Consider the following 27451-nt stretch of genomic DNA (forward strand, 5'->3'; position numbering starts at 1 on the left):
CCCATACACAGCTGTCTCGCATATGCAGAGGGCCTAGTCTAGTCCCATGGAGGCTCCACAGCTGTTGGTCTAAAGTTCCTGGGTTCCCACTACTTTGGCCTGGTCTTCTCTGTAGGTTTCCCCATTATGATCTTGATGCCCCTTGCTCATAGAATCCCTCTTCTCTCTCTTTGACTGGACTCTTGGAGCTCAATCTGGTGTTTGGCTGGACCATGGCAACTCTTATAAAGGAAGGGGGGCGGGGAGCTTGCTTACATCATCATCTTCTTCTTCTTCTTCTTCTTCTTCTTCTTCTTCTTCTTCTTCTTCTTCTTCTTCTTCTTCTTCTTCTTCTTCTTCTTCTTCTAATATTTATTTGTTATGTATTCAGTGTTCTGCTTGCATGTATACCTGCAGGCCAGAGAGATCACCAAATCTCATTATGGATGGTTGTGAGCCACCATGTGGGTGCTGGGAATTGAACTCAGGACCTCTGGAAGAGTAGCTGGTGCTCTTAACCTCTGAGCCATCTCTCCATCTCTCCAGCCCCATTGCTTACATTTTCAAAGGTTTAGTCCATTATCATCACGGTGGGCATGGTGGCATATAGGCAGACATGGTGCTGGAGAAATAGCTGAGAGTTCTACATCTTGCAGGCAACAAAGTCACACCCTGTGAGTTTAGGAGGGCCAAAAACATTCAAACTACATAGACAGGCTGGGCAGTGGTGGCGCACACATTTAATCCCAGCACTTGGGAGGCAGATCCAGGACAGGCACCAAAATTACACAGAGAAATCCTGTCTCAAAAAACCAAAAACCAAAACAAAACCAAAAAACAAAAAAACAAAAAACAAAACCCCTACATAGACAGTTTAAAAGGAAGGTAGCTGGAGAGAAGGTTCAGTAGTAGAGCGCTTGCCTATCATTTATATATATAAAAGACTGTTTAATCTCAGGTGCCATGCTAAAATCAGCCCATCAGTACATAAATGATTAAATGTAAAATATCTCCCATCCCTAGGTCTATATTATTGACCATATTAGTAGGTACTAGTTTTTAAATAACAGTGTGATACTTTTTTTTTTTTTTTAAGATTTATTTATTTATTATGTATACAGAAGAGGGCGCCAGATCTCATTACAGATGATTGTGAGCCACCATGTGGTTGCTGGGAATTGAACTCAGGACCTCTGGAAGAGCAGTCGGTGCTCTTAACCGCTGAGCCATCTCTCCAGTCCCAGTGTGATACTTTAAGCTTATTTTTAAAAGTTCATATGCTATGGTAGGGTATCGTTTAGTAGTAATGTTTGTCTAGCCTTTGTGAGAAGCCTATATTTGCCCCAACACTGAAAACAAAACAGAAGAAGGTTGACTGGACCTTTGGTGCTGTGCACAGGTGCCCTTCCTTGCATCCCCAGCATGAGTGCTCCCCTTGCTCATGGGATTTTAACAGTGTTTGGGAGTTGTGGCAAAGAGACGTGGTGATTTTGTTCCCAGAGAATGCATCTTTTAAAGTTTTAAAATTTCAGGGCTTTACCTAAGTAGAAAAAAAATCATCCTCAGGAATTTGAAACTTTCTATTATGATTTTGACGGCAATTTTTTGTTAGGCTTTGGTTGAGGTGTTTATCAACCTGGCTGTTATAATCTTGTTTGCTTCTCTCTCTCTCTCTCTCCATCCATTTTTGTGGCCTTTTTCCAAAACCAGCAATTGGCAAAACCATTTACCTGTACTTGCTAACACTGCTTGTGTGTTCCAGGATAATTGTTCCTGTTTCCTTTTAGGCAGGAAGTTATGTTCGGGATGATGCGGTCCCCAACTTGATTCAGTTAATCACCAATAGTGTGGAGATGCATGCATACACTGTCCAGCGCTTGTACAAGGCAATTCTTGGGGATTATTCTCAAGTAAGTACTTCATTTTCTGTTACATCATGGAAAAAAATACTCTTTTTTAATCTTATGTTACTATCATTCCACATATAATCTAATTTGAACTTTATAGTTACATGATACATAACCTACATTTAATATTTTTGGGGTCAATGAAGTTTCTTGACTTTGCAAGTATGAGGACCTGAATTTTATCTCTTGTACCCTTGTTCATTATTATTATTTTTAATTATTATTTATTACATTTTTGAGACAGGATCTCACTGTGTATCCCTGGCTAGCCTGGAACTTACTGTGTAGACCAGGCTATATCCAAATTTATAGAGATCCGCCCTCCTCTGTTGCCTGGATGCTGGATTATAAAGGGCATGTGCCACCACTCCCCACCTCTGTACACGCTCCGCACCCCCCCCCCCCTTAAAGGCAAGTGTGGCAGCACAGGCTTGTACAATCCCAGTGCTGGTAAGGAGAAGACAGGAGAAACTCCGGGGTTTGCTAGCCAGCCAGCTTAGCCTGCTTGGTGAGGTCCAAGCCAGTGAGATCCTATCTCAAAAACAAGCAAGTAAAAACTGGCTGACTCTGGTGTACAAGCAGAAATCCAGAAAGCCATAGTTAGTATCACCAGAACCAACACGAAAGACATAAAAGTGGTCAAAATGCGGTCACCAGAACCAGCGGAAGAAGCGTGAATGTGGTTGGTATGCCTGTTCACCTGTAATTCTAGTGCTCAAGTCCCAAGACCCTCAGAACAGGCTCAGACAAGCCTGGTTACCATATTTGTGAGCTCTGTGTTCAGTAAAGAGACCATGCTTTAATGAAAAAGGTGGAGATGGAATGAAAACTTCAGATGTCAACCTCAGGCCTCTACTCACACATGTACACATATACACATCCACACACGTGTGCTCACATGCATGTACACATTAGAAAAAGGGTGGACAACATCTGAGAACAACAGGTTTTTTTCTGGCCTCCATATCTACTTTCACACATTTACATGCACATACACTTAAACCAATGTATATACAAACACATACATGTATACCTGTACATGTATAAATGCATGCGCATACAGAGACACACACAACAAAGCATTTTTGGGAAGATTGAAGGCCTTGACTTTCTTTTGGCAGCAACCGTTGGTACAAGTGGCTGCATGGTGTATAGGTGAATATGGCGATCTTCTTGTGTCTGGCCAGTGTGAAGAGGAAGAGCCTATTCAGGTATCGATTGTTACTCTTGGCTAAGGAGGGAACAAACAAGACTGTTCTTGACAATGGAGTAATGTTTAATGGGGAGTTGGAATGGATTCCTTGAAAGCTTTTTACAGAAGTAGTATCAAGACTGTGTTTAGACATTTTTGGCTAATTTTTGGATTATTATGTGGATTTAAATCCATTGCAGTTGGACTTGGGGATGCAGTTGGATTATCAAGTGCTAGATCAGTGTGGCGGGGTTCAGTCCCCAGTACTGAACACAGAACCTGACCACTCCTTTCTACTCTTCCATAGCAGGTGGAGTTCTGGTTTCTGTGGGCAGTTATGAGGCACGTTTTCATGTTTCCATTTGCTCATTGAGAGGTTACCTTTTGAGAACATATTGGCAACAGCCTTTTTTTTGGAGCTGAGGACTGAACCTAGGGCCTTGTGCTTGCTAGGCAAACTCTCTACCACTGAGCTAAATCCCAACCCCGGCAACAGCCTTGAACTCCTTGCATCTCTTATGTTCTTCTCCTTCTGTCACTTAAAATAGAATCTTGTTAATGGCCAGTGGTTGCTTTAGAGCCTGCTCTGAGCAGTGCACTAGCTCTGCACAGCTGGTGGGAGAGGCAGCCCCTCCAGCTCCTCTGACTCCCGTGCTTTACAGTTTCCATTGGTGACGTGTTGTGTCTTGGTTTTCTTCTCCAGGTGACTGAAGATGAAGTGCTGGATATTTTAGAAAGTGTCCTGATCTCTAATATGTCCACCTCTGTGACACGAGGGTATGCTCTCACTGCCATTATGAAGCTTTCCACTCGATTCACCTGTACTGTAAAGTGAGTATTGAGGGAAGTAGAGTGAGAGGGTTGTTCTGTAACTCCGTTTGTATGTGCACACTGCAGAGGCCAGAGGTTGATGCAGTGTCTTCTGCTGTCATTTGCTACCTTCATCTTTGAGATAGGGTCTCTGAGCCAGAAGCTCACTGATTTGACAAGTTGGCCAGAGAGCTTCAAGAACCTGACCCTCACTGTCCACCTCAGTCGCACTAGGATTACAGATGTGTACCACCGCACCTGGCTTTTTATAGGTGCTCAGGACAGTCTCGGGGCCTCATGCTTGCCTGAGAGTCACTTTACCCACTGAGGCATCACCCTAGCCCCTTGTTCTGTAGCTCATTTGGTAGAATATTTATTTGCCTGACATACACAAGACCCGGGGTTGATCACAAGCACTGCATAAATAGATCAGATCAGTTGTTTATGGTCATCCTTGACTATATAACTAATTTCAGGGCAACCTAGATTACATGAGACTCTGGGAAATTTAAAAGCTTATCACAGAAAACTTCAAGAAGAGACAAAAATGGGGCTGGGGAGATGGCTCAGCACTTGCTGCTCTTGCAGAGGACCCAAGTTCGATTCCCAGCACCCACTCTTTAGTTACCAGCCACCTGTAACTCCAGTTCCAGGGATCCAACCCCCTCCTCTAGCTTCCTCAGGCACTGCACATGCTTGGTGAACTGACACATGCAGACAGGGAGCTCACACACATAAAATAAAAAGACAAGAGAGAAGTAGAGACAACGGTAACAAGTTTTCATTTACTTCCTACTACACATTCAGAATGATCAGTCTGTAGTTGATGCTTATTTCATTCATATTTTGTTCTGTCATGGCCCCACCCTACTGTGGATTATTGTGTAGCTAAAGTTGTATTTTTACAATCTAGTTTCTAACATTTGCCCTTAAAATTTTGGTCTATTGTGTTCTTTTCTTGTTTGTTTTGGTTTGTTTGAGACAAGATCTTATACCATGTAACTATGGCTAATTGGAACTCAGAGATCTGCCTGCCTCTGCCTCTCAAGGGCTGGGATTAAAGGCATGTATCACTATGCCTGCCTTGGTTTATTATATTCTGAAATATTGGTATAGGAATGAAAGTGTGTTTATGCGTGTGTGTGTGTGTGTGTGTGTGTGTGTGTGTGTGTGTGTGTGTGTGTGTGTTTAAATCTTTTAAGTTTTACTTGGTGCTATTTTGAATAAAAATTGACTCTTGATAAAGTTAGTTTTCTTAGACTTTCTATTTCATTTTCAGTGTAAGGCTTCATGAGAAGTGTAAATTTTAGTATTTAAATTGCTAATTGGAAGGATTTGTGGTGAGCATTCTGATGCTAAAACCTTATTTTTAAAGTTACTAAGAAAGAGAATTGGATAGTACAAATTCCTCTTGTGGCAAAATGATGGGTACTTTTGTCTTGTGGGGTTTTTTCTTCTTCACTGCCGGGCCTCACACAACTATGGAAGCGCTGTGCTACTGAGCTGTGTTCTCAAACCTCTAGCACGGTGAAGGGAATGGAGTAGATACTTTGAAATCTGTTGTTACAGTTAGAATAGTATAATGGTGAATGAATAGAGGTAAGGCAGTAGTATTCTCTTCTTGAAACATGATGTGAATTTAAGAAACATAGATAATTCAAAAATTTAATGAAACTCTTGTTTTTAACATTTTCACTGCTTTGTTACGCATTTTGTGTTCTGATATTTATTGTTTTATTTTACAGCCGAATTAAGAAAGTGGTTTCCATCTATGGAAGCAGCATCGATGTAGAGCTCCAGCAGAGGGCAGTAGAATACAATGCACTTTTTAAGAAATATGACCATATGAGGTGAGCAAAATAAACCAACCACTGGCTGTACCTGCGTTCTGAGTACTTGTCCTTGTAGTCCGTGAAGGAGACGCATTGTTTGTGCGGCATTCACTGGGTTTATGACCCTCTTCAGTTCCCACTGCGGGGCCGCTTCTCCTTTGTCCATTCTCTCCTCTGCCTAAGCTCCAAAGAAATCAATGCATTGATCAGGGTGTGGTGAGGCTTGCCTTCAGTCCCAGAACCCGGGAGGCAGAGGCAGGTGGGTCTCTGTGAGTTCAAGGCTGGCCTGGTCTACAGAGTGAGATTCAGGCCAGCTAGAATTACATGATAAGACCCTGTCTCAAAATAAAAAAATAAAAATAAATTATTGTGTGTTTTTCATTGCACGCTCCCCCATATAAAGTTTGCATCATTTTGCATTTTATTTGGTTAAAAGGCAGTTACTATCTTTTTACTAGAAATAATTTTCAAATTCCATTACTTCAAACATTTGGTGTTTTGTTTTTCTCTCCCCCCCCCCCCCCCCCCATTATATAATATCCAACTCATGACTGAAGTCTGCTAATATCTCTTGATTTGCCTTCCTTCACTCTAGTCTCAGCTACTGAATAGCAGTTTTGGGGATTTGGGACATTTTGTTTATTCAGGATTTCTTGCCTGTTCTTAATCCAGTTAAGAATTTAGGTCATGTATATATTTTATAATCCATCTTCTACTCTAGTGTGTGTGTGTGTGTGTGTGTGTGTGTGTGTGTGTGTGTGTGTGTGTGTTGGGTAGGGAGGGGAGATGTTTTTTAGGTCTAAAATTAATCATTAATGGTGATTGTTCTGTGCAGGGAGTCTAGGTTAACTGCCTAGAATGTAACCACTTCAGATTCTTCTAGGTCTGCCCTACTTGAAAGAATGCCTGTCATGGAAAAAGTGACCACAAATGGCCCTTCTGAGATTGTGCAGACCAATGGAGAAACAGAAGCAGCTCCACTAGAGACTAAACCACCACCCTCTGGGCCCCAGCCCACCAGCCAGGTAGCCTTTACTTGCTTGTCTGGGGCTCCTGGTGATATTTAATTCCTGTAGCTTATTTCTTAGCTGATTCCTTTAGTGTTTTTTGATTGCTTAATAATTGCCTTTCTTAATGTTAAAAACACAAAGTTTTTTCCACTTTAAGCAAATAACTTATGAATGAAGGTGTTATTTCCTTATTTAGGCCAATGATTTATTGGATTTGTTGGGAGGAAATGACATAACACCTGTTATTCCAACTGTACCTACCAGCAAACCGGCTTCTGCTGGTGGAGAACTTCTTGACTTGCTGGGAGACATCACCCTAACAGGTGAGACCAGACTGGAGTTATTTACTATTTGGATAGCAATAGAGATCTTGGGGGAAATGATAAGAAAAGTCTCTGAGAAGCAAGGGTAGAATTGGCAACATCTGGGATGTAAGCTGCCATGTTAATGCTCTGAGGATAATCCAGAGGGATTTCTTAAAGGCTAACTTAATTTTGGAAGAATGGGTTGTTGCTAGTATTTTAAGATAGAAAGGACTTCCTTTTTTAGAAGAGAAAATAATGTGTTTCCAGCCAACTCTGTTTTTGGTTGGTGCCTCAAAATGAACCTTCTCCAGATGTGTTTCTGTTCATAGTTAGTTTTCAACAGTTGTGGACATTTGGGGTGATAGGTTAACTTATTACCTACCATCCTCTTTCCCTTCTTTTATTAAAGCAACCAAAGAGAAAGCACCCACCATTAGCATGGTCTTTCTTGTCTTATTCATATGCACTAGCCATTTGCAAGTGGTGTGTCCACACATGTAAAGTGTGGCTGAAAAGTTGATGTTTTTAAAAGTACAATGGAACTGGCAGCCTATTTTTTGTTTTTTGTTTGTTGTTTTTTGTGAGACTGGGTGCACGTGTGTGTGAGGGAACTTGCTTTGTAGTCCTGGCTGGCCTTGAATTCACAGAGCTCTGCTTGATTCAACCTCCCAAATGCTGGGATTAAAGGCATGCTTCACTATGCCTGGCTCATAATTTATATCTTAACAGTTTTTAAAAGCATCTTGTTTTATGCCTTTAGAGTCATTTACAATAAGTCAGTTTTAGGGTAGGAGATGCAGTTCAGGAAGCTCTGGCTTTTATTGATAGCACTGGATAAGCCCGTGTGTTAGTACACCTATGTGATCCCAGCACACAGGAGGTGAAGGCAGGAGAATCAGAAGTTCAGGGTTAGTTTTGGTTACATACTGAGTTTGAGGCCAGCCTGGGCCTATGGAGAGGGAGAGGGCAGGGGTTGTAAACAGAGAAACAATTTTAGACCGGCAGATGTCAAAAACTATACTAGGTAACTGAAGACCTATATTAGCTCAAGGTCTTCATGCATTTTTTTTTTTTTTTTGGTTTTTTGAGACAGGATTTCTCTGTTTTGGTGCCTGTCTTGGATCTCGCTCTGTAGACCAGGCTGGCCTGGAACTCACAGAGATTCGCCTGCCTCTGCCTCCCGAGTGCTGGGATTAAAGGCATGTGCCACAGCCACCTGGCTTTTAACTCAATTTTAAAGTTTTATTTTTGCTTTTTTTTTGGGTGATTTGGAGACATGATCTTGCTATGTAGCCCAGTCTAACCTTTAACTTGACTCTTCCTTATTCAGCTTTCTGAGTGATAGAATTAGTCCTATGCCACTGTACCTGGCATGACTATATTTTTCAATGTTTGTCTAATATTTTATCAAGAAATACACAGTATTAGATGATCATTGTGGCACATGCCTATAATCCCAGTATTTAGATTTTGAGTTCAAGACCAGCCTAGGCTTCATGATGAGCCTTTGTCTTAATGAACAAAAACAAAACCAACCAAGCAAGTAGTTTCAGCCTTATTAATTATATGGTGGGATTGAGCCCCCTCTAAGATTCCCTTTTCATTAAAAAAAAAAAAAGAAAAGAAAAAGAAAACAAATGATACCCTTTCATTCAGGTTCTTTTCTATAAGTTGCATGTTATATATCTTACCACTCTTTATTTGGGTTACCTCTTTCATTGAGATATTTATATCTTGAACACTTACCCATTTGTTGTTACATAATAGACATTTCCCCTTGCTTGTGGTCTTGTTTTCTTTATGGTAATTTTGGTGAACAGAGGTTAAAGTATTTGAATTTTTGGTTCTTCTTGTTTGGCCTGTGTTTTTTGAATACTGGTTAGTTATCCTTTCTTTAACTTGAGTTTATAGTAACTGCAGTTTTTCCCTGAGACTGACTTTCTTTTGAAATCTGTTTTAGGTGCTCCAGCTGCTGCTCCTACCCCTGCCTCAGTGCCACAGATATCCCAGCCCCCCTTCTTGTTGGATGGGCTTTCGTCACAGCCTCTCTTCAATGACATCGCTCCAGGTACAGTTACCATTTCTACCCCCACTTGAGCCCCGAGTGGTGGTTCCTGAGCAAAGGGAGTACTAATTCTCCTGTCGTTGGCTGACTGCTGTATGACTGATCCTCCTGTATTTCCCCAGGTATCCCCTCCATCACAGCCTACAGTAAGAATGGCTTGAAGATAGAATTCACCTTTGAACGGTCAAACACCAACCCCAGTGTAACAGTGATAACGATACAGGCCTCTAACAGCACAGAGCTGGACATGACGGACTTTGTTTTCCAGGCTGCAGTACCAAAGGTATTACAGTGTCTTCTCTGCCTTTTCTTTTGATTAAAAATTAGCTAACTTTGTTTTGTGCATTTGAAGAATATATTTAATGTTTAGAGATTAAATTTTCAGATTTAACTTAACTCAGCAGTGTTACAAACGTTGTTCATTGAAGCATGTCATTTTAGTGAGTACTTTTACTTTGTTATACTCTTTTTAAAAATTTTATTTATATGTATTTTGGGTGGATCTCTGTAAATGTATGCCGTGTGTGTGTGTGTGTGTGTGTGTGTGTGTGTGTGTGTGTGTGTCCCTCCGATGAGGCCAGAAAAGGGTGTCTGATGCCCTGGAGCTAGAGTTATGGGTGGTTATGAACTGTCTGGCATGGGTGCTGGGAATTGAACTTGGATCCTCTAGAAGAGCAGTAGTTGTTAACTGCTGAGCCATCTTTCCAGCCCCAGTAACAGATACTTTTTTGGCTAACATAATAAAAGAAAATTCAGCTGGATATGGGGACATATGTTTGTAATCTCAGCACTTTGGAAGAAGAGGCAGGAGGATTCCAGCCTTATAGAAGTAGTGAATTTTAGACCAGCCAGTGCTACATACAAAGTAAGACCTTATTTTTTAAAAGAGTAAACCAAAAACTAGGATTAGTGAGAACTGAATTTTACAAGGTAAATGCTTAGAATATTGACATAGGGTTAGTTACGTAGTACTAAAGATCTAAGAACTCAACATATTAAAATGTTAATTAAAATGTTAATTAGGATAAAGGACTACTTGGTAGCTAGTCACTAGATTAGAATTAAAAATTTTCAAAACTTTATATATAGTTTACACCTTCAAAGTTAGAATTTTTTTTTTAATTTTGTATGTGTCTGCACATACATCCATGTATGTGAGTAGATACACATGTCATAGTTTATGTGGACAACTCCAACATAATTATGTTGCAGGACAACTTTGAGGAGGTGGTTCTCTCTTTCTACCATGTGGGTTCCGGGGGTTGAACTCCAGTCATTAGAGTTGGTAGCAAGTGCCTTTACCCATTGAGCTATCCCTCTAGCCTCAGGAAAAAATTTGTGTCTTGATACCTGAGTGAAATATTCCTCCTTCATTAACCTCCAGCTTACTACTGATACAATGACTGTTTGGTGAATTGAGGCATTTTAAAATAACAAATTAATTTAAGGAATATTTGTTTGGTTTTGAATACTGAATAATTTTAATTAAGTTCAGAAATAAGCAGAGTACAAAGGTTTTCTCCGAAAGATAGTGATTCAAGCTGTAGAAAATACACAAGTGAATGAGCATGGCTCCATTCCAATAGAATGTTAAAGACAGGTATTAGGACATAGTTTGCATTTAGCACTGGCTTAGACTAAGCTAATTTAATCTTTCTGTGACATGTGCAACATGGCATTCATACAACATGCATTTGGAAGCTGACAATACTTTCTTGTAGTTACTGTTGTTTTGTGGGTTTTTTAACCTTTGCTCATAATTTTAGAGCCAGAATAATTACTGTATTTTTAAAGTGATGTGACATAGTTATCAGTCACTTATAAATTCTAGAGCTGTCCTGTTTTGATCTTAGTACTTGCTGTGTTGCATGAAGCAGGTCACTCTGTGTCTTTGTCTTCATTTGCAAAGTGAGGTGGTAAGGAGAGTTACTTCTAGTGTCACTTTGAAGAGTGAATGAGTTTCTCATGTTGGACCCAGCCAGAAGCACTTCTCTGTGTTCAGTGTCCAGGAAATGGCAGCTGTTACTTACACCTTAGGGTTTTATGGTAGTTAGGTTACACTGGCCTAGCAGCATTGCCTTTGCATGGTCTTGTTTTGGGTGTTATACAGGGCACTGTGTTTTGTTAATGTATCTTGAGCTTCAAAATGCCGCATTTCCTACTACTATGTAGCTTTCAGTTTCTGAAATTGAAGTGCGATTTGAGTGATACCTCAAAGCTAAGGTTGTTGCTCAGTGGTGGAGCACTTGCCTATATGGACAAGGTCCTAAGTTTGATTACCTCCTCCCATGCCATAGAAAAATAAACTTGATATCTTGTCATAGTTTAATGGGCAGCTTTTTTTCTTTCTTAGTGCTCTATAAAATAACTATTTGGATCATAGTTGATAGTGTTTTGAAGGTAATGAAATACATTAGTACCAGCTTTGTTGTTGTTGTTGTTGTTTTGTTTTTTTGAGACAGGGTTTCTCTCTGTAGCTTTGGAGCCTTTCTGGGAACTCACTCTGTAGCCCAGGCTGGCCTCGAAACTCACAGAGGTCCGCCTGCCTCTGCCTCCCGAATGCTGGGATTAAAGGCATGCACCTCCACCGCCCGGCTGGTAAACAGCATTTTTGGCTTACATAATTCGTTTTGACAATAGAATTATAAATGAGAACCAAGATAATAAGCCTGTGCTTTGAGTTTGACTATTGAGTTCTAATATTTGAGCTTATGAAGAAACTTGTCTGCCTCTCAGGAAAGGCTTTTTGTAGCTACTTAGTACAGTATGGCTTACCTAGCTTGTTTAAAACATTTGTTCCATCTCTGCAAACAGATAAAAACCTCTCCACACTCAACAAATTATGATATTTGGCTTCTCTTGGTCTTTTGCTGTTTGGGTTGGTTCTGCATGTACTTTTTGTGTTAGGGCCTGGTGTCCCTGCTGGTGCATTCCTGAGTGTTCCATGTATGTATTAACAGCTGGCTTTTTCAAGCCTTTCTTTAGGGGCAGACCTTGACATAATCCACATTATGCAGGCTTTAGAAAACAGAAGTCCGAGTCTCTGAAGCCTAGTCCCCAGATCACACAGAAGCATAAAGGCCTGTAGTTAATGGCTAGTATGTTGGCTTATTATGTCTGGAAAGCTTTTCTTTTAGGCTCTTTGGCATTGTTTCAGGCCACAGGCACACAGTCTTGTGTAGTTGGTCACAAGTTACTTAGTTACTACTAAGCAGAGCTTCCTTCCAGAACAAGAATTGGTCACCTTCTGGTAGAGATGGGAAAGTGGCACCTTTTCAGTTTTCACAGCCAGAGATCTAACTGGGATTTTACAAATTCAGTGAGTGACTATATACTAAGGGTTGGTATCTGGAAAACAAGCACTGGACAGAACTTAGGGGAGCCTGGGACTTGACCCATCCACTTGTGCTCAGCTTCTTGCTGGCATCTCTGACCTAACCCTGCTGCTTTTCTGAAGTGCCCTTTGTTTCTCTGTAGACATTCCAGCTGCAGCTTCTGTCTCCTAGCAGCAGCGTTGTCCCGGCGTTTAACACAGGGACCATCACGCAAGTCATCAAGGTTCTGAATCCACAGAAGGTGAGTAGCACATTTGGAGCCGCTCTGCATAGGGTGTGAACCCGCTCTCATGGAAACCTTTGCTTTTCTTTTCTGGTTTGTGTTTGTTTGCTTTTGTTTTCTCTCACTCACAGTTAGAGAAGACATCTAGGAACATGCCTGGTCTAACGTCCTTGTTCTTTTGTAGAGATAAACTGAGCCTAGGGACAGCAAATGGGATTAGTGACATCTTATTAAAATGCAACTAGAGGATTATAGGTATAGTTTTGAAGATTTAACAAAAGTTTAAATCTGAGGTAAAATCATTTGTTGAGTCAGAAGTCCATATTTACTGCTGTAATTACTAAGTATGGCTAAAACTGGATGCATTTTAAGTGAAGCAATGAAATGAAAAATAGCATTAGAAACCAATTTAGCAATAGTTTCACTGTATTTTTTCAAAAAAATAAACTGATTTTCACAACATTTTGAAATGGTTCAATTTTTTTTCCTTGCAAGCTCTCTGATTGTTTCCTTCTCCTGTATTACTACTTTGCCTTTTCTCTGTCTTTTTCTGAGTTTTGATCAGATCATTAGTACAGACAAACACATTATTTTCATCATCAGATACATGGGACAATTTTTTTCTTAATGTATTAATATTTGATACTTGCCACACTTAAAACTACTGCTGTTACCTGGGCACCCAGTTTTTTTCTTTTATGCTTTGGAAATAGATACGTTGACATTGATGTTTACCATGGGCTTTGTAAACCAAGCAGCAGTTGACTCAAATGTAGAACATGTAGCAGTGTATTCCCTTATTTTTCTAGAGACTTGGACAGAGTTAAATCTTTTGTGCCCCCTGCCCCCACATCAGCCCATCTGTATTGTCTATGTCCTGTCCCCTGACCCCCATCCCACCCACCCCCATCCCCAATGCTGGGGGCCTACCTGGTATTCTGCATGTGCATGCTCTCTACCTTATGGCCTTGATGTTGACTCCTGGGTTCCAAGAGTGATAAGTATTTGGTGCTGTTTGCCTATGTACCATTTGAGACAGCTTTACTTTGATGTACTTGGTTTGCCTTTAGGATTAAATATATCTGGAGCCAGGTGTGGTGGTGTGTGCTACTGTAGTCCTTGATACCTGGGAGATTGAAATGAGAGGATCACTTGAACCCAAGGGTTCAAGGCTAGCCTGGTCAATGTAGTGGAACCTTGTTTCCAAGAAACAGTCTATTTTAGACTGGAGAGAGAGGGAGATTTTATTTCAGTGAATTCATTTATGGTTCTCTTTCCCTTTTATAGCAACAGCTGCGAATGCGGATCAAGCTCACATATAATCACAAGGGCTCAGCAATGCAAGATCTAGCAGAAGTGAACAATTTCCCCCCTCAGTCCTGGCAATGAGGGTCCAGCACTATTCTCATTCTTATCCCACTCAATCAAAGGAATTCTGGGAAGGAGGTTGTGATTGCTGGCAAGTCCCCCCATCTGTACCATGGGCACGAGGAGCTGAGAGAACTGTCGAGGAGGGTTGTCCTCAAGTTACTGCTGACCTTGAAGCATCGGTAAAGACTAATGTCCTCTCCTCCGCTGTTGAGGCTGGCTGCTTCTGGAGGCTACTTTGCACTCTTTCTCCTCTTCTCCCTTTTCCACACTTCACCCTCCCACATTTGCAGCCAGAATCAACATTCTCTGGGCCACTGAGGCAATCAGCAGCTGGTCTGGAGGAGAGGACTGGAATTCATGGCAAGAAAACACTCGCTCTGTCTCTGCAGCAAAGAGTGGCCCTTTCTTTCTACTGTTGTATCTCTGTGGACTGGGCAAGGTGGGGTGTTCGTTCCTCACTAGCTGGTTACCATCCTAAGGCGCTTTTTACATCCGGCATTTGGAATGGAATTGTAACAATGGACATAAGGGAGCCCTGCCCTTTTCTGCTGGTTCTCCCAATGTTTGAAAGAGGCATTAGGCTCCTGGTAGCCTTTTCTGTGCATTGCTGTATACACACAGACACACATGTATGTATGTATGTTTGTTATAAGAAAAAAAAACAAAACTGGTTAGACCTTGAGAGGTTGTTTGTAAACACTGGACAGATGCAGTTCAAAGAGCTTTTGTTGAGATTTGGCATGAAGGATATGGTGCTCTATTTGTAATAGAAACTTCCAAGGCTCTTCCAGCTCCCCCTTCTCTCCATTCTTTAGCTGTAGTCATGAGTTCTCTCTCCATGATTTTCAAAATCAATTCCCCTTAAAGTGTAAAGTGGACACTTTCTAAAAGATACATGACTAGTTATTAATGCCCCTGTTCCCACCACAATGTTCCCCCAAGCCTGTCACTTGCCTGTTTGAGCTGTGGTAAATGGGTCAAAAGAGGATTCAGTCTTAAGGAGCAGACTCTGTCACAAAACACCATAGCCCATAGGAAGAGCAGTACCAGACTTCTTCTGGAGCACACTGGAGTCAGTTCATCCATGGCTCCAAACCTCCCTTTTCATTTCCTGAGCCTGGCTTGGACCTTGGCATTCCGTTTGAATTCCTTCTTCTAAACTGGAACATTTGTGTTGTATCTGTAACACTGGCACTGAAATAAAGACCACACGGTTAAAGAAATCTTTCCTATATTGTACTTTATGGTGTTGAAACGAAGCCTTGTAGCTTCCTTGCCCCCTATGTGAGAGCAAGTCTTATGGTCACCATAGCGTAGGAATATCCTTTCCTGAGTCTGAGAAATTGGTCTCTTGAAAGAAACCAATCTCATGAACATCTGCATTAAAGATTTGAGCATTTTAAACAGTAAGAGTGCCGAGTGCTTTTTAGAAAAGACCCTGATGTCACCAAGCCTTTATGTTGGTTTGCTGGGTGACTGCCCCGCGGTACATATTGAATGTACTTTATACGTTCGGGTGTTCAGGCACCATGTGTAATGCACTGCAGGAGGAAGGAAGAGTGGGGCCCACCTTACTTGTAAAGCTAATTGGCGGCTGTTACCACATTGTACAGTAGAATGACACTTTGGCTTCAGTTTTAAACCTTAATACAATCTCCTTTTCTCCCTGTTCCATTTCACCAAGCCTTTACTTAAAATCTTCAGTGTCTTGTCAAACCTAGCTCTGTATCAGATGCTAGACTATTCCTAACATTGACAAACTGGAGTTGAACTAAAGGCTCCAAAAGGGAACGTCTCTGGTCTTAACAGTCTTTTAAGAGCAAGATTTGCTGAAACTTACGGACTGGGTAAATGGACAGCTGAGTTACAAATAGGATATCTCTCCTGTGTTCAGTAAAGCAAGTTTGGACACGTGTGCTTGAGACAACTGCTCTGCCTGGGCAGTGAAAGCCTTCAGGGTTTCCTGCAGACAGATTTCATTGGATGGAGATTTAATGCTGTGAAACATGATAGGATTAATGTTCTATTGGTGGATTTCTTGAATAGAATTTGTCTTAACATTCCTCTTTGTGTGGAGGCTTTATTTTCTCCTTTACATCCGTAGCTAACCAGCTCAGGTTTTTGGTTGCTTTTCGTTGTCATTGTTGTTGAACTAAGTCGAATCTGAAGAAATCTACTCAAGACCAAGCTGAAAGACAGTGCTAGCCAATGGAGCTGGAAAGATCTCTGCTGACAAAGTATCTGCCTGGGTGATCAGAGTTTTGAGGTAGAGTATGTGGTCATCCATGGCTTTATCGAGAAGGAATAAAAATATCATGGCCTTAACACAAAGGGTGCTGTGTAGATATGACTTTATTTCCGAGATGACCTGAGCACCATACCGATGGACTAGCAGCCAAATAACCGCCTAGGATACTGATGGTTGTGAAGACTGTTCCAAGTGATTGGATCTTTGAAAGCTTCAGCGTGCCTTCTTAGTTTCTAGGATCAGCATTAGTTATCTTCCCACTTGGCCTTGCAGCTTAAAGGAGAAATCTCTTCGTGTCTGTGAATTCTTGCACATTTCAGTCATTCCTTTCCCACACGTAACCCTTCAAGAGGAAACAGATTTGGATGGATTTGACAACCTCAGAGCCATTGTGAAGACAGTGATTTCTGTGACTTTTGAATAAGCCCAGGGTGATAAGCAGTGAGCCCCCCTTACTGGCAATTTCACACGCACTTGTACCTCATTATCGCCTTCTTCGAGGAGTAGTTTCTGTGTCATCCTTCTTTCCCTCCCCAAAGTCATCCTAAGGGAGAATTCCTCTAGGTAATCTCAGAAAACTGTAGGAAGGGTGCTCTTCCGAGACACTTCTCCCACAATGCTTTGGTGCTGTTACCTTGAGATGGTTTAGGGAGTCATGGAGGTTTTCTACGGTGTATAGTAATCATCTGTTAACTTCAAGGTCTTTTCATTTAAAGGAACATTCCTCAGTGTAATATTGCAGATACCCATTTCTTGGTTAAAGGTGTGGTTCTTAACCTTTGTCTCCCTCATAAATGAAAATAGACTTTTGAAACTGTCCAGCACTATTAGTTTGAACTTTTCCATCTCCTGTATAACATGCTTTCCATTTCTGTGTTCTTTTAGAAAAAGTTGGAAGTTAGGAGATAATGCTTTTGTGGTTTGATTTCATTATCTTGTACATTGGAATGAATATATTTGCCCATGAGAAGTAGGGGAAGAAGGAGTTTGAATGTGTATTTTTTTTCCCAGTGAATGTATTTTAAACTACCGTGTCCTAAACTGAGAGAGAACAACAACCAAAAAACAGAAAAAAAAAAAAAACAGAAAGAAAGAAAGAAAATGCATATTCACCGACTTTGTGGTGGGGAGGGCTGTGTGTGCCGGTCTGTCTGTCAGTCTGGGTGGGGGAAGATCACTGAAGAGAAGACTGCACAGGAAGTGCTGAAGTTTAAAATACTCCTGGCCAGCCTCGGCTCGCTCGCTGGGAGGGGCTGTGTGTGTGTGTGGACCTGAGTGAATACCTTTTTCAAGCAATAGCAGTGAGTGGGTCCTGTGGACAAGGTTCCGTTCCCAGAACCTGGAACACTGACACGGAAGAAAATGCTGAAGCAGTGTGAGCAGCTGCTTCTTGATTCTGGCTTCAAGATGGAGCATTGGAGACTCCCCCTCCCCCACCCCCACCCCAAGAACCTGCATTTGCGCTTTGTGTGTTTCGTTTTTATTTTTATTTTGGGACCTTATGGGAAAGGGTTTCTGAACACTTTCCTTTCGGGCTCCCACTGTGTTCCTGTAAAGTCCTTTTTCTTTCATGATGTTGTAAGTTACATTTTCATTAAGCCCATCACATCTTCTTTACTGTAAAATTATTAAAAGGCTGTTTCCAAGTGGGACAGCTGATGAAGTTCTAATTATTGCAGACATATTTTTGAGATGTAAAAAAATTTAAAATGAAATGATAAGTCTTAGAGGCGAGTGAGGAATAAAATGGATGTAAACATTTACATGGGATGCATTTGAATTCTGCTGTGTGTATTGTCTTTTGGTTGAAACAAATTATGAACAGTGACTAATAATAAAAAGTCAATACTCAATGATTTAAAATTTGCTGCCTTGCTTCTTACATGTGAATTAGAAGGCTTGGATGAATCCTTGCCCCAAAGCTTTGTGCTAGATTGACTTTTTAATGTTCCTTTGTGTAGAAATCTCACCAAGAGAAGAAACACTTTAAAAATCTTGTAGAAGTTATGGATAGTGAAAAGTGTAAAGAACGAGTGGACATTTAACTGTAATGCAATTACTACCATGTTTGTTTTCTCCACAGAGGTGAAATTTCAAAGCTATGAAGCCAATGAGATGACTTATTATAATATATACACTTAATACATTAAGGGACACTCATGTTTAATTATAAATTAGGTTTTGTGTTTTGTTTGCTGGCTTGGTTGATTTTTTTGTGAGTTGTTTTGGTGACTTTAGAGAAAGACCTGACCAGCCCAAATGAATTACATTTCATGGCTTATTTTGCATAACTCATGAATTCCTTTTTTTTTAAGTGTGTGTGTGTGTGTGTGTGTGTGTGTGTGTGTGTGTGTGTGTGTGTGTGTGAGAGAGAGAGAGAGAGAGAGAGAGAGAGAGAGAGAGAGAGAGAGCGCACTCAGGTGTTGCTCTAAAGGTGTTGTTCCTCAGGAGCCATTCACCTTGTTATTTGAGACTAAGATCACTCGCTGGGATCTGGGGTTCACTTCTTAGGCGAGGTTGGCTGGTTGGCAAGGTCACCTGTCTCCACATTCCCAGTGCCAGGATTACAGGAGAGCTGACGTGAGTGATGCCTGGTGGGATTCAGGTCTTCCTGCTTGCTTGGCAAGTTATCTTCCCAAACTTCATAGAAATTTTTTTGCTTTCTTGTCAAATCTCATGATTCTTAACATTCCCTTAAATGAGAAAGGAGGAGATATGACGGCTTCTGGATTGAAGAGGGAAGGGTGTAGACCTTGGCAGATTATCTACTTTACACAGCAGTGCCCTTTGGCACCATTTGATAACATTTCTATAAGCTGGTCTTCTACATGGCTTACTTAAAATTCATCGTTGTTTCTGTAAGTTAGCTGACGTACATCTAGATATAATTAGGTAAAAACATAAAAGCTACAATTTAGCCAGTAAACAGAAACTAAACACTCACTTTAACAATTCAGTGAGGTCTGAACTTCAATCTAGGAGTACAAAAATATTTTTTTTTTCTCAAGACAGAGTTTCAGGGTTTCTCTGTGTAACAGTCCTGCCTGTCCTGGACCTCGCTCTGTAGACCAGGCTGGCCTCGAACTCACAGAGATCCACCTGCCTCTGCCTCCAGAGTGCTGGGCTTAAAGGCGTGAGCCACCATTGCCCGGTTCAAAATTAATTTTAATCAATTTTTAAACAGCTTTGTATTCTGTGATCTTCCCCAGTTCAGCTGTCTCCATATGTAAAAAATAAAAATGCTCAATGGGCTGGAGGTGCCGCTTAGTAGTAGAGTGCTTGCCTAGCTTATGTAAGGCCTGTATGAAGGCCTAGGCTCACTATAAAAGGAGAAAGAGAAATGTTCAAAGAGAAAAATTCCTTCAAACTTTGAAGTCATGTAAACAACATTTGGAACCAGAATACAGAACACCTAAGTCTGCTTATCCTGTGGTGGATAACACTGGATTTGGGCCTAAAGATGACTTTGTGACCAGTGAAAGAATGGGGCCTATTAGTAAGTAGATACAAAGCTCTTGGCTCCTCTCCCAAAGTCTGACATTAGCTTTCTTTCTCCATAGTGTACTTCGAGGTAGAGTGTGTGTGTAGAGCCTCAATAGGAAGGAAACGGAGAAGAGGGATTCTAATGCTTCTTGGACTTGGCATGATTTGTAGTGAGAAGCCTGCAGTGAGGGCAGATGGTTTTTTGTATACACATACACACACTCACACACACTCATACATAAATCCCAGAGGAATTTATTTTTAGGGTTAGTCTCAGCTGTTCACCATTTCCAGAAAGTGTGGTTACATAACACTTGGCATACATATACACATTGCCTTGAACTGGAGGTGAGCACCAAATGTGACCTTTGTAACAGTATGTTATGTTAACATCACTATATAATTTGAAAAGGAAATATCAGCAGATTTTTGATGATGAACTGGATCTGAAATAATGGGGACTTTTAAAGGTAGCTGTATATAAAAGCTGATCCCCCAAGGCATTTGGGCCAGTGCTCTTGGGGTATTTCTTTTACAAGAGGTATTGCCAGTTTGAAGTAGTAAATACTTAGTTTTTAGCATATAGACTTATTTTGAATTGATGGTGTAGGCTACTCTTCAGATTACTAAAAAGATAACCATTTACAAACCATTGCTGTCCCCTCGTGTGAACTCACGTGAGATCTGGAAACGGTAATCTGTAGTACCTCAAGAAACAGGCTTTTGGGAACACTCTCAACTTCTTTTTCCCTGCCCTTGGCCATCTACTTGTGGCTTTAAATTAGTGCCTGTCCCATATTGTGTTTGCTGAGAAATCACCCAGGAAACTATGAAATGGAAATCCAACTAAATCAGGTAGGTTTTTTGAAATAATTTCAAACCCTGGGAAATAGCTTATCTTTCACCTTATATTAGACTTGGCATAGAGAAACTATGTTTACTATTTTAAAAGAAAACCAAGAAATGAAGATTGGGACTGTGATAGATGCAAAGTAACTCATATGAAGATGGATAAAACTTTTTATAGAAGAAATAATTAGTATGAGGCAGAACCTTTGAAGCAAAATTTTATCTTGACATGTAAATTAACTCCAAATTAAAAAACACCTCAAGACAGGTCCTGTTAGATCTCAGATGATCTTGCTTTAAGCCTGTAATTAAAGTACTCCAGATAAATAGTTGGACTAGCCAAACTGAAGCAGTGGATAATAGATACCACCTTTGCCAATTGTTCAAGACCGTGTTTTGCTTTTTAATTCCTTACAGGTTGACTGGAGATTCAACACATGCATAAGAGAGGAAGCCCTAAAAATGCAGAGGTCTACAAGGCTCCTTACAAAACTTAGGAGCAGTTAATGCTAACTTTTGGGAAGTCTAGAATTTCAGAATCATAATGGTTACTATGAGTCTCTGAGTTAGGCTCTGTGTGTGTTGGGTTCACCACACCTTAATAACTGCCAAGCAGATGTTAGTGTAGTTCTACCTGTAGGAACCAATGGAAGGGGCTGGAGAGATGGCTCAATGGTTAAGAACACTGACTCTTCTTCCAGGGTACCAAGTTCAACTCCCAGCAACCACATGGCAATTTACAACCATCTGTAATCCAGATCCAAAGGATCTGACACTCTCTTCTGGCCTCTACAACCAAGCGTGCAAGTGTTGCATAGGCCTAACACCCATGACGTAAAGGAAGCATGGTGGTGCACATCTGCAATCAAAGCACTTGGGATGTGCATAGGAGAATCAGAAGTTCAAGGCCAGCTCTGGCTATATAGTGAGTTTGGGGTCAGCTTGGGCTACATGGGGCTCTGTCTTTAAAAAACAAACAAACAAAAACAAAAACGAATCCAAAAGAATTAGATCAAGTAATTTGTACAAGTACAGATCTAATGAATACAACTAAAATTTGGAATAAGGCAGAACTCGTAACTTGGTCCACTGACTACAAAAGTACTATCACTTCAGGAACTAAAAGAAAACTTAACCTTTAAAATATTCTTTGCTGAGTTATGCCTTGCAAAATAATAATAAGGCTTACACAACATATTACTGTTTGAGGCCGAGAAAAGAATTATATTTTGACTATAGGGGACATTGGAATGTGGCTGGAAAGTGATGTGATGTCTGCGTACTTAACGCTGTTTGCTGACGAAGGTCGCAAACAATCTCCTAGGAGAGGTGAGTAGATGCAACAGCTCTTGCAAGTGCTTGCAAGGTGACAGGCACATTTGAAAGCAGGAAACGTCTTGGAGAGAGAATTCCAGCACCGCCCTCGGTGGAGGGCAGCATCCTCGATATCTCTTAACAGGTGCAGGCCTCACCTGCCTCTTCCTCTGGCCTCTTCTTGGCGCACCGAGAAAGCAGCACATTGCCCTCCCAGTCCTCTAAGGCCAGGGTGGAGGACGGCAGAGGCTCACCCCGCAGTGGCGCCAGGCTCCCACAATGCTGCTCCGGCCTCGCCAAGCAGGCTGCTACGCAAGTCCAGCAGGGGCAGGGGCGGGGCCGCAGGGGCGGGGCTTCGGGGCTAGGGGCGGGGCCTAGGCGGAGGGGTGAGGCCTCCCGCTGCTCGCGCGCGCCTCCGTGGCTCGCGCGCTGTAGCGCCGGCCGGGCGTCTCTGTGAATCCTTGGCCGCCAATGGGGGAGGTGGAGCCCGGGCCCGCGGGCCCGCTGGAGCCCCCGGAGCCACCTGAAGCGGCGGCAACTCGCCGGCCTGGAGGGATCCGGGTCCTGAAGGTGAGGCGGCAGGGGGCGGGGAGGGAGCGGGAGGGCTGTGTCCCCCCGCTTCGCCAAGCTGCCCGAGGCGGCGGGCGCCCCCCGCCCTGCGTCCCTCCTGCACCGGGCCGGGGCGCCGCGGGCCTGCTGTGGCTTCTGTGCCGCGCCCCCGCCCGGGCCTCGGCCGCCCGGGTCCCCCGCGCTGCCCATCCCTAGCCTCCGCCCCGCAGGCCCACGACTTCGGTCCGCCGCCGCCCCTCCGCCCCCGCATCCCTGGGGCGGCCGTCGGCTCGTCGGGCCTAGCCCAGGGCCCGGGGACCGGTTCCGGGGGGCTCGGAGGGCGGGCCGCTCCTGGCAGGAGCCAAGCGGCGAGCACGCAGGGCTAGGCGGACACCTGAAGACATCACCCCAGCCAGAGGATGGCGGCGGCGATTGGCCGGGCGCCGCGCTGTGTGCGAGCTGCGCCGGCTGGAGCGGCCACACTGCCCTCGGGACTGGCTACCCGAGTTCCGAACCGGCGCCCTGCTCCAAGGCGCGACACCCCGCGCTCCTCGCTTGGGGACAGTCCCCGAGGATCTGCTGCCTGGGGACTCGCTGGGCGTGTTGGCGGGGGTGGGAGGGAGGAGGAGCAGAGCCCGAAGGGGCACTCCTGCTTGGCTGACAATCTGGGGAGAAGGCAGTGGGGGTGCCGTTATGCAACAGGCAGCTAAGCGGGGCTTTTTGGTAGAATCAGGAGAGTAGGAGGGTAGGAAAACAGATGCAGGCACAGGGGGAGTGGAGCCTTGAAGGTGAGTGATGACAAGAAGTTTCTGTGCAGGAAGAATGCAGAAGGTGAGGTGAGGTCAGCAGAGGTGGTTAAAGGGTGGCTAACTGGGTGGAGTTCTCCACTCACCTCTGAAATAGTGCAGAGACGGTTTTCTGTAGGTTCAGAATATAAATCAAGTGGAATGGAATTCCTCTAGTGTTCTAGAAGAGGAACCAGCAGGATTTAAAACTTGCCAAGGAAGAGGGGGAAGAAAATTGAAATTTAATGTGTTTCAAAAACAGTTTGCCAAACATCGAAAATACATATTGCTAAAAGCAAACATTAAGAAATTAATTGAGATTGTTGTTGAGTAATATTTCCTCTTATTAAGATTATTGGTAAAGTAGCACAAACATGGGAATATCAGAAAAGTAGATTTGACACACTTAATGAATTAATGAAACCAATACTCAGTAAAATGTAAATCCTATTTTCTTTCACCTCCCAGTCATAATGCATAGACTTAAGGAACTTCTAGTAGCTTACCTTAGGCTACTTCATACCTGTTATCCACGCTGGAATTTACTCAAGCATGAAGGAGTGTAATTACTGAAAGTCTTTTGGATATTTAAAATGATAGCAAATAGCAAACTAAATTGTGAGCAAATTCAATAAAAAAAAAAGTTCTGCAGGTCTAACTTAGCAGGAAAATAGTTTTGAGAGGCATGTAGTGTCTTTTGGTATGTGAAAGATGAGCTTTATTCATTTATTTTTTAACCTTGTAACCTTTTTTGGTCATATTGAAGTGGTGAGTTGTTTGAAAGAGAAATGAAAATCTTTATTGAAGACTATCTTTTCCTGGTTCCCAAAGTTCCCATTTTGGGGTCATTAAAAAGATTCCAGTGATTGGTTAGTCTTGATGCTTGATCGGTAATGGGCTCTCCAGATGAGAGCCTTTCTGGAGGCCTGTCTAGCCCTTGCTTTCCTGCAAGTGGTAACACTCTAATCCTTGTAAATAAGACCATGGAAAATAGGTCTTGTGTGTTCCACATACAGAAGTTCTCTTAAGTTGCTGGGTGGTTCCATTTTTTTAAGTGCAGCCTCTAAAGAATACCTAGGTAAGCAGAAAACTTTCTGAACCTTGAAGAATGTCATAATTGCCCACATGTTTTTCTCTGAAGCTGTTTCTAAAGACTTCTCTAGCCTAGGGGTATAGCTCTCGGTTAGGAGGAGGCTTGGTGGTAGAGAGGTAGAGCTTTGACTGTACAAGGCTCTGGATTTATTCCTTAGCCCCAGCTTCAAGATACTAGCCCTGATCAAACAGGAAGAAGGAAGAAAGACTTTCTGTCCCTTTTATACTTACATCTAATACCAAATCATGAACATTATTCTCAAGTCTTCTTAAAAAGCATGACATGACTAAGCCAACATAACTTAGCCAGACTACATCAAGGACCATCTGCCTGTACATGGCATTGGAACATTTTATTCAAAATATACTCCTAAACCAGGGCTCTGGGCTTGTACCTGTAGTCTCATCTATTCAGAAGGCTAACATGGGAAGATCCTTTAGGCTTAGGGGTTCGAGGTCAGCCTGAGCAACATAGCAAAAGTGTATCTCAAAGTTCTAAAATTTATCAAATTACTGGACCAGGCTCAAAAGGTTTTCAGATGTTTCCTATGATTTTAAGATTTTGGTTTTGCTAAGCAGGAATGGATAAGAAATTACAGCCAATCTAGTTTGTGAATATTATGATGTGTTTTTTCTTTAAGAATAGTTTTATATTTTTATGAAAAAATTAATTTTTTAAATTGTGTATGTATGCATGCTTGTGTGCATGTGTACAGACACCAGAGGTGTATGTCAGGTGTCTTTCTCTGTTGGTCTTCACCTTATTTTTTGAGACAGAGTTTCTTACTAAACCAATTCTAGTAGCCTGGCTAACCAGTAAACCTCTGGGTCTCCACCTTCCAACGATGGGATTTCCTGTGTTTGCTGCCACTTGTGTGCAGGGAATTGAACTCAGATCCCCATGCTTGCATGCCAAGCATATTACCAATTGAGCTATCTGCTCAGCCCTAATTTTTTGTCTAAACAAAGAAGTTACGTATTATTTTCTTGAGACAGGGTCCTACTGTGTAGCCTTGACTGTCTGAAACTTGCTATGTATTCCAGGTTGATCTAGAACTTTCAGCAATCCTCCTGCCTTTGTTCCTGAATGCTATATATAGTTCTAAACAACTAATGCCAAAATGTAGCTGGAAGTTTCTCTGTCCCACCTAGCCAGGTGGTCTGGATGAATCTCTCCCACCTGAGCTCTCACAGCCACTTATAAAATATCATTCAGAGGCTTATATTAATTACAAACTGTATGGCTGATGGCTCAGGCTTCTTGCTAGCTAGCACTTATGTCTTAACCCATTTCGGTTCATCTACGCATTGCCACGTGGCTTCGTGGCGTTACCTGTTCTCTCATATCTTGCTTCTCCTGGTGGTGGCTCATAGCATCTCTCTTCACTCCATCCTTCTTCTCTCTGTGTCTCTGCTTGGATTTCCCGCCTGGCTGTAAGCTTTCTTGCCATAGGTCAAAACAACTTTATATGTTGTCCAATGGGAGCCACACATATTCACAGCATACAGAAAGACATCCCACAGCAGCACAACATTTTAATGAGCTGAGCTGCTCTTCCTCCCCTAGTGTCACACTCTTCCCGGTCCTTAGGAATACTCCACCATGGGATATTGTTTAAAGCCTTATTTTAAAGCTTGAATGCAGAAACATCTCCTACCTTAAGGTAGTCTACATCCTAATGGAACTGACTAAGGATGAAGATTGGCCAGGCCTGTTTTGACCATATGAGACTTCTGTGTATGATTTACTATCTTTGAACTGATCATAGCTCTCATATATTGTCTTTATTTTTAGAATTAGAAGTGTTAAGCTCAAGTACTGGCTACTCAGTTCATAGCCTACATTAAAATGTTTAGCATTGTAGACAGACTTTAATATTTAAAAAAATTTTTTTTAGATTTATTTGATTTTATGTGATGCATGCTGGTGTCTGTGGAAATCAGAAGAGGGCTTTAGATCCCCTAGTGTATGAATGGTTATGAACCACCATGTAGGTTCAGGGAACTAACCTGGATCCTCTGCAAGAGCAACAGGGGTTTTTAACAGCTGAGCTATCTCTCCAATCCTGACTTTTAAATTGTAAGTCTTTGTACACATGTTTGATATGATGCGTGATTATAATTGTGTTCTCTTTTGGATAAATTTGTGATAGCAGGTTTTATAAAAGTAAAGGGGAAAGTAAAGTGTCCTCAAATGAGCAATTTCAAGCTAGTTGATTCTTAGAAGTTGAAGGCTGCTCAGAGGACATTGTCACCTGCAACATTAAGGGTCCTTTCCAGCAGTTCCTCATATGTTGGGCAGTAGAGCAAGACATTCCTGAGAAGGAAGCACTAGGTAACTCAGCAGTGGCTGATAATAGCCCAAGTCTGTCTTTGTTATTGTTGCTGTATGCCTTTGCTTTGCTTGTATTCAAGGCCTTTTAAATGGCTATTGGCGAGGTGTAGATGAACCATATCTACTAGGGTTCTCTAATTCCTCAGCAGTTTTACTTCACTATGGAGTGTAGATTATAAATAGGAGAGAGATCTTGAAAGGACCAACAAACACATGTGTTTTGATAACATAAAGTTCTTTAAGAAATGTATAGTTAGCCGGGCGGTGGTGGTGCACGCCTTTAATCCCAGCACTCGGGAGGCAGAGCCAGGCGGATCTCTGTGAGTTCGAGGCTAGCCTGGACTACCAAGTGAGTTCCAGGAAAGGCGCAAAGCTACACAGAGAAACCCTGTCTCAAAAAACCCAAAAAAAAAAAAAAAAAAACCAAAAAAAAAAAAAAAGAAGAAATGTATAGTCTTCAAGGAATACATGTGCACATTTACAAGTGGGTGCTAAAATCCCCTGGAAGGTGCTTTATTCTGTATGATTTTGAATAGTTCTAAGATTTTGAGGAGCTGCAGAAAGATCAGTTTAGGGCAGAAAGTGTGACTCAGTTGTAGAGAGCTTATCTGGTATGTCAAAGCTTGTGTTCAATCCCTAGGACTGGTTTTCACACGTCTGTTTACCCGTGTTATCCTAGATTTAAACAGTAAGGCATTCATTCCCTTATTATAAACCCATCACATGTAGGAATACCTGTTTACTTACCCTTGTTTTTACTGTTGACT

At 42.0% G+C, this 27451-nt stretch overlaps 2 protein-coding genes across 3 annotated transcripts in view; both read left to right on the forward strand.

Moving 5' to 3' along the window:
* Positions 1-18140, forward strand: part of Ap1g1 (adaptor related protein complex 1 subunit gamma 1) — a 95586-nt gene extending 77446 nt beyond the window's left edge. For both annotated transcript variants that reach the window (XM_006974118.4, XM_076572158.1), the window contains exons 14-23: positions 1767-1889; positions 3008-3097; positions 3782-3909; positions 5634-5738; positions 6604-6745; positions 6927-7053; positions 8996-9103; positions 9223-9383; positions 12578-12676; positions 13946-18140. In XM_006974118.4, coding sequence (XP_006974180.1) covers positions 1767-1889; positions 3008-3097; positions 3782-3909; positions 5634-5738; positions 6604-6745; positions 6927-7053; positions 8996-9103; positions 9223-9383; positions 12578-12676; positions 13946-14047 — 1185 coding nt within the window. In that variant the 3' untranslated portion in view covers positions 14048-18140. The remainder of the gene's footprint in view (positions 1-1766; positions 1890-3007; positions 3098-3781; positions 3910-5633; positions 5739-6603; positions 6746-6926; positions 7054-8995; positions 9104-9222; positions 9384-12577; positions 12677-13945) is intronic.
* A 4164-nt stretch (positions 18141-22304) lies between these two features.
* Positions 22305-27451, forward strand: part of Phlpp2 (PH domain and leucine rich repeat protein phosphatase 2) — a 73153-nt gene continuing 68006 nt past the window's right edge. Inside the window, exon 1 of the mRNA XM_006974116.4 lies at positions 22305-22493. Within this exon, the coding sequence (XP_006974178.1) occupies positions 22395-22493 (99 nt within the window). The 5' untranslated portion in view covers positions 22305-22394. The remainder of the gene's footprint in view (positions 22494-27451) is intronic.

This window comes from Peromyscus maniculatus, chromosome 5 (assembly GCF_049852395.1).
Source record: "Peromyscus maniculatus bairdii isolate BWxNUB_F1_BW_parent chromosome 5, HU_Pman_BW_mat_3.1, whole genome shotgun sequence".
NCBI classification, from domain to species: Eukaryota; Metazoa; Chordata; class Mammalia; order Rodentia; family Cricetidae; genus Peromyscus; species Peromyscus maniculatus.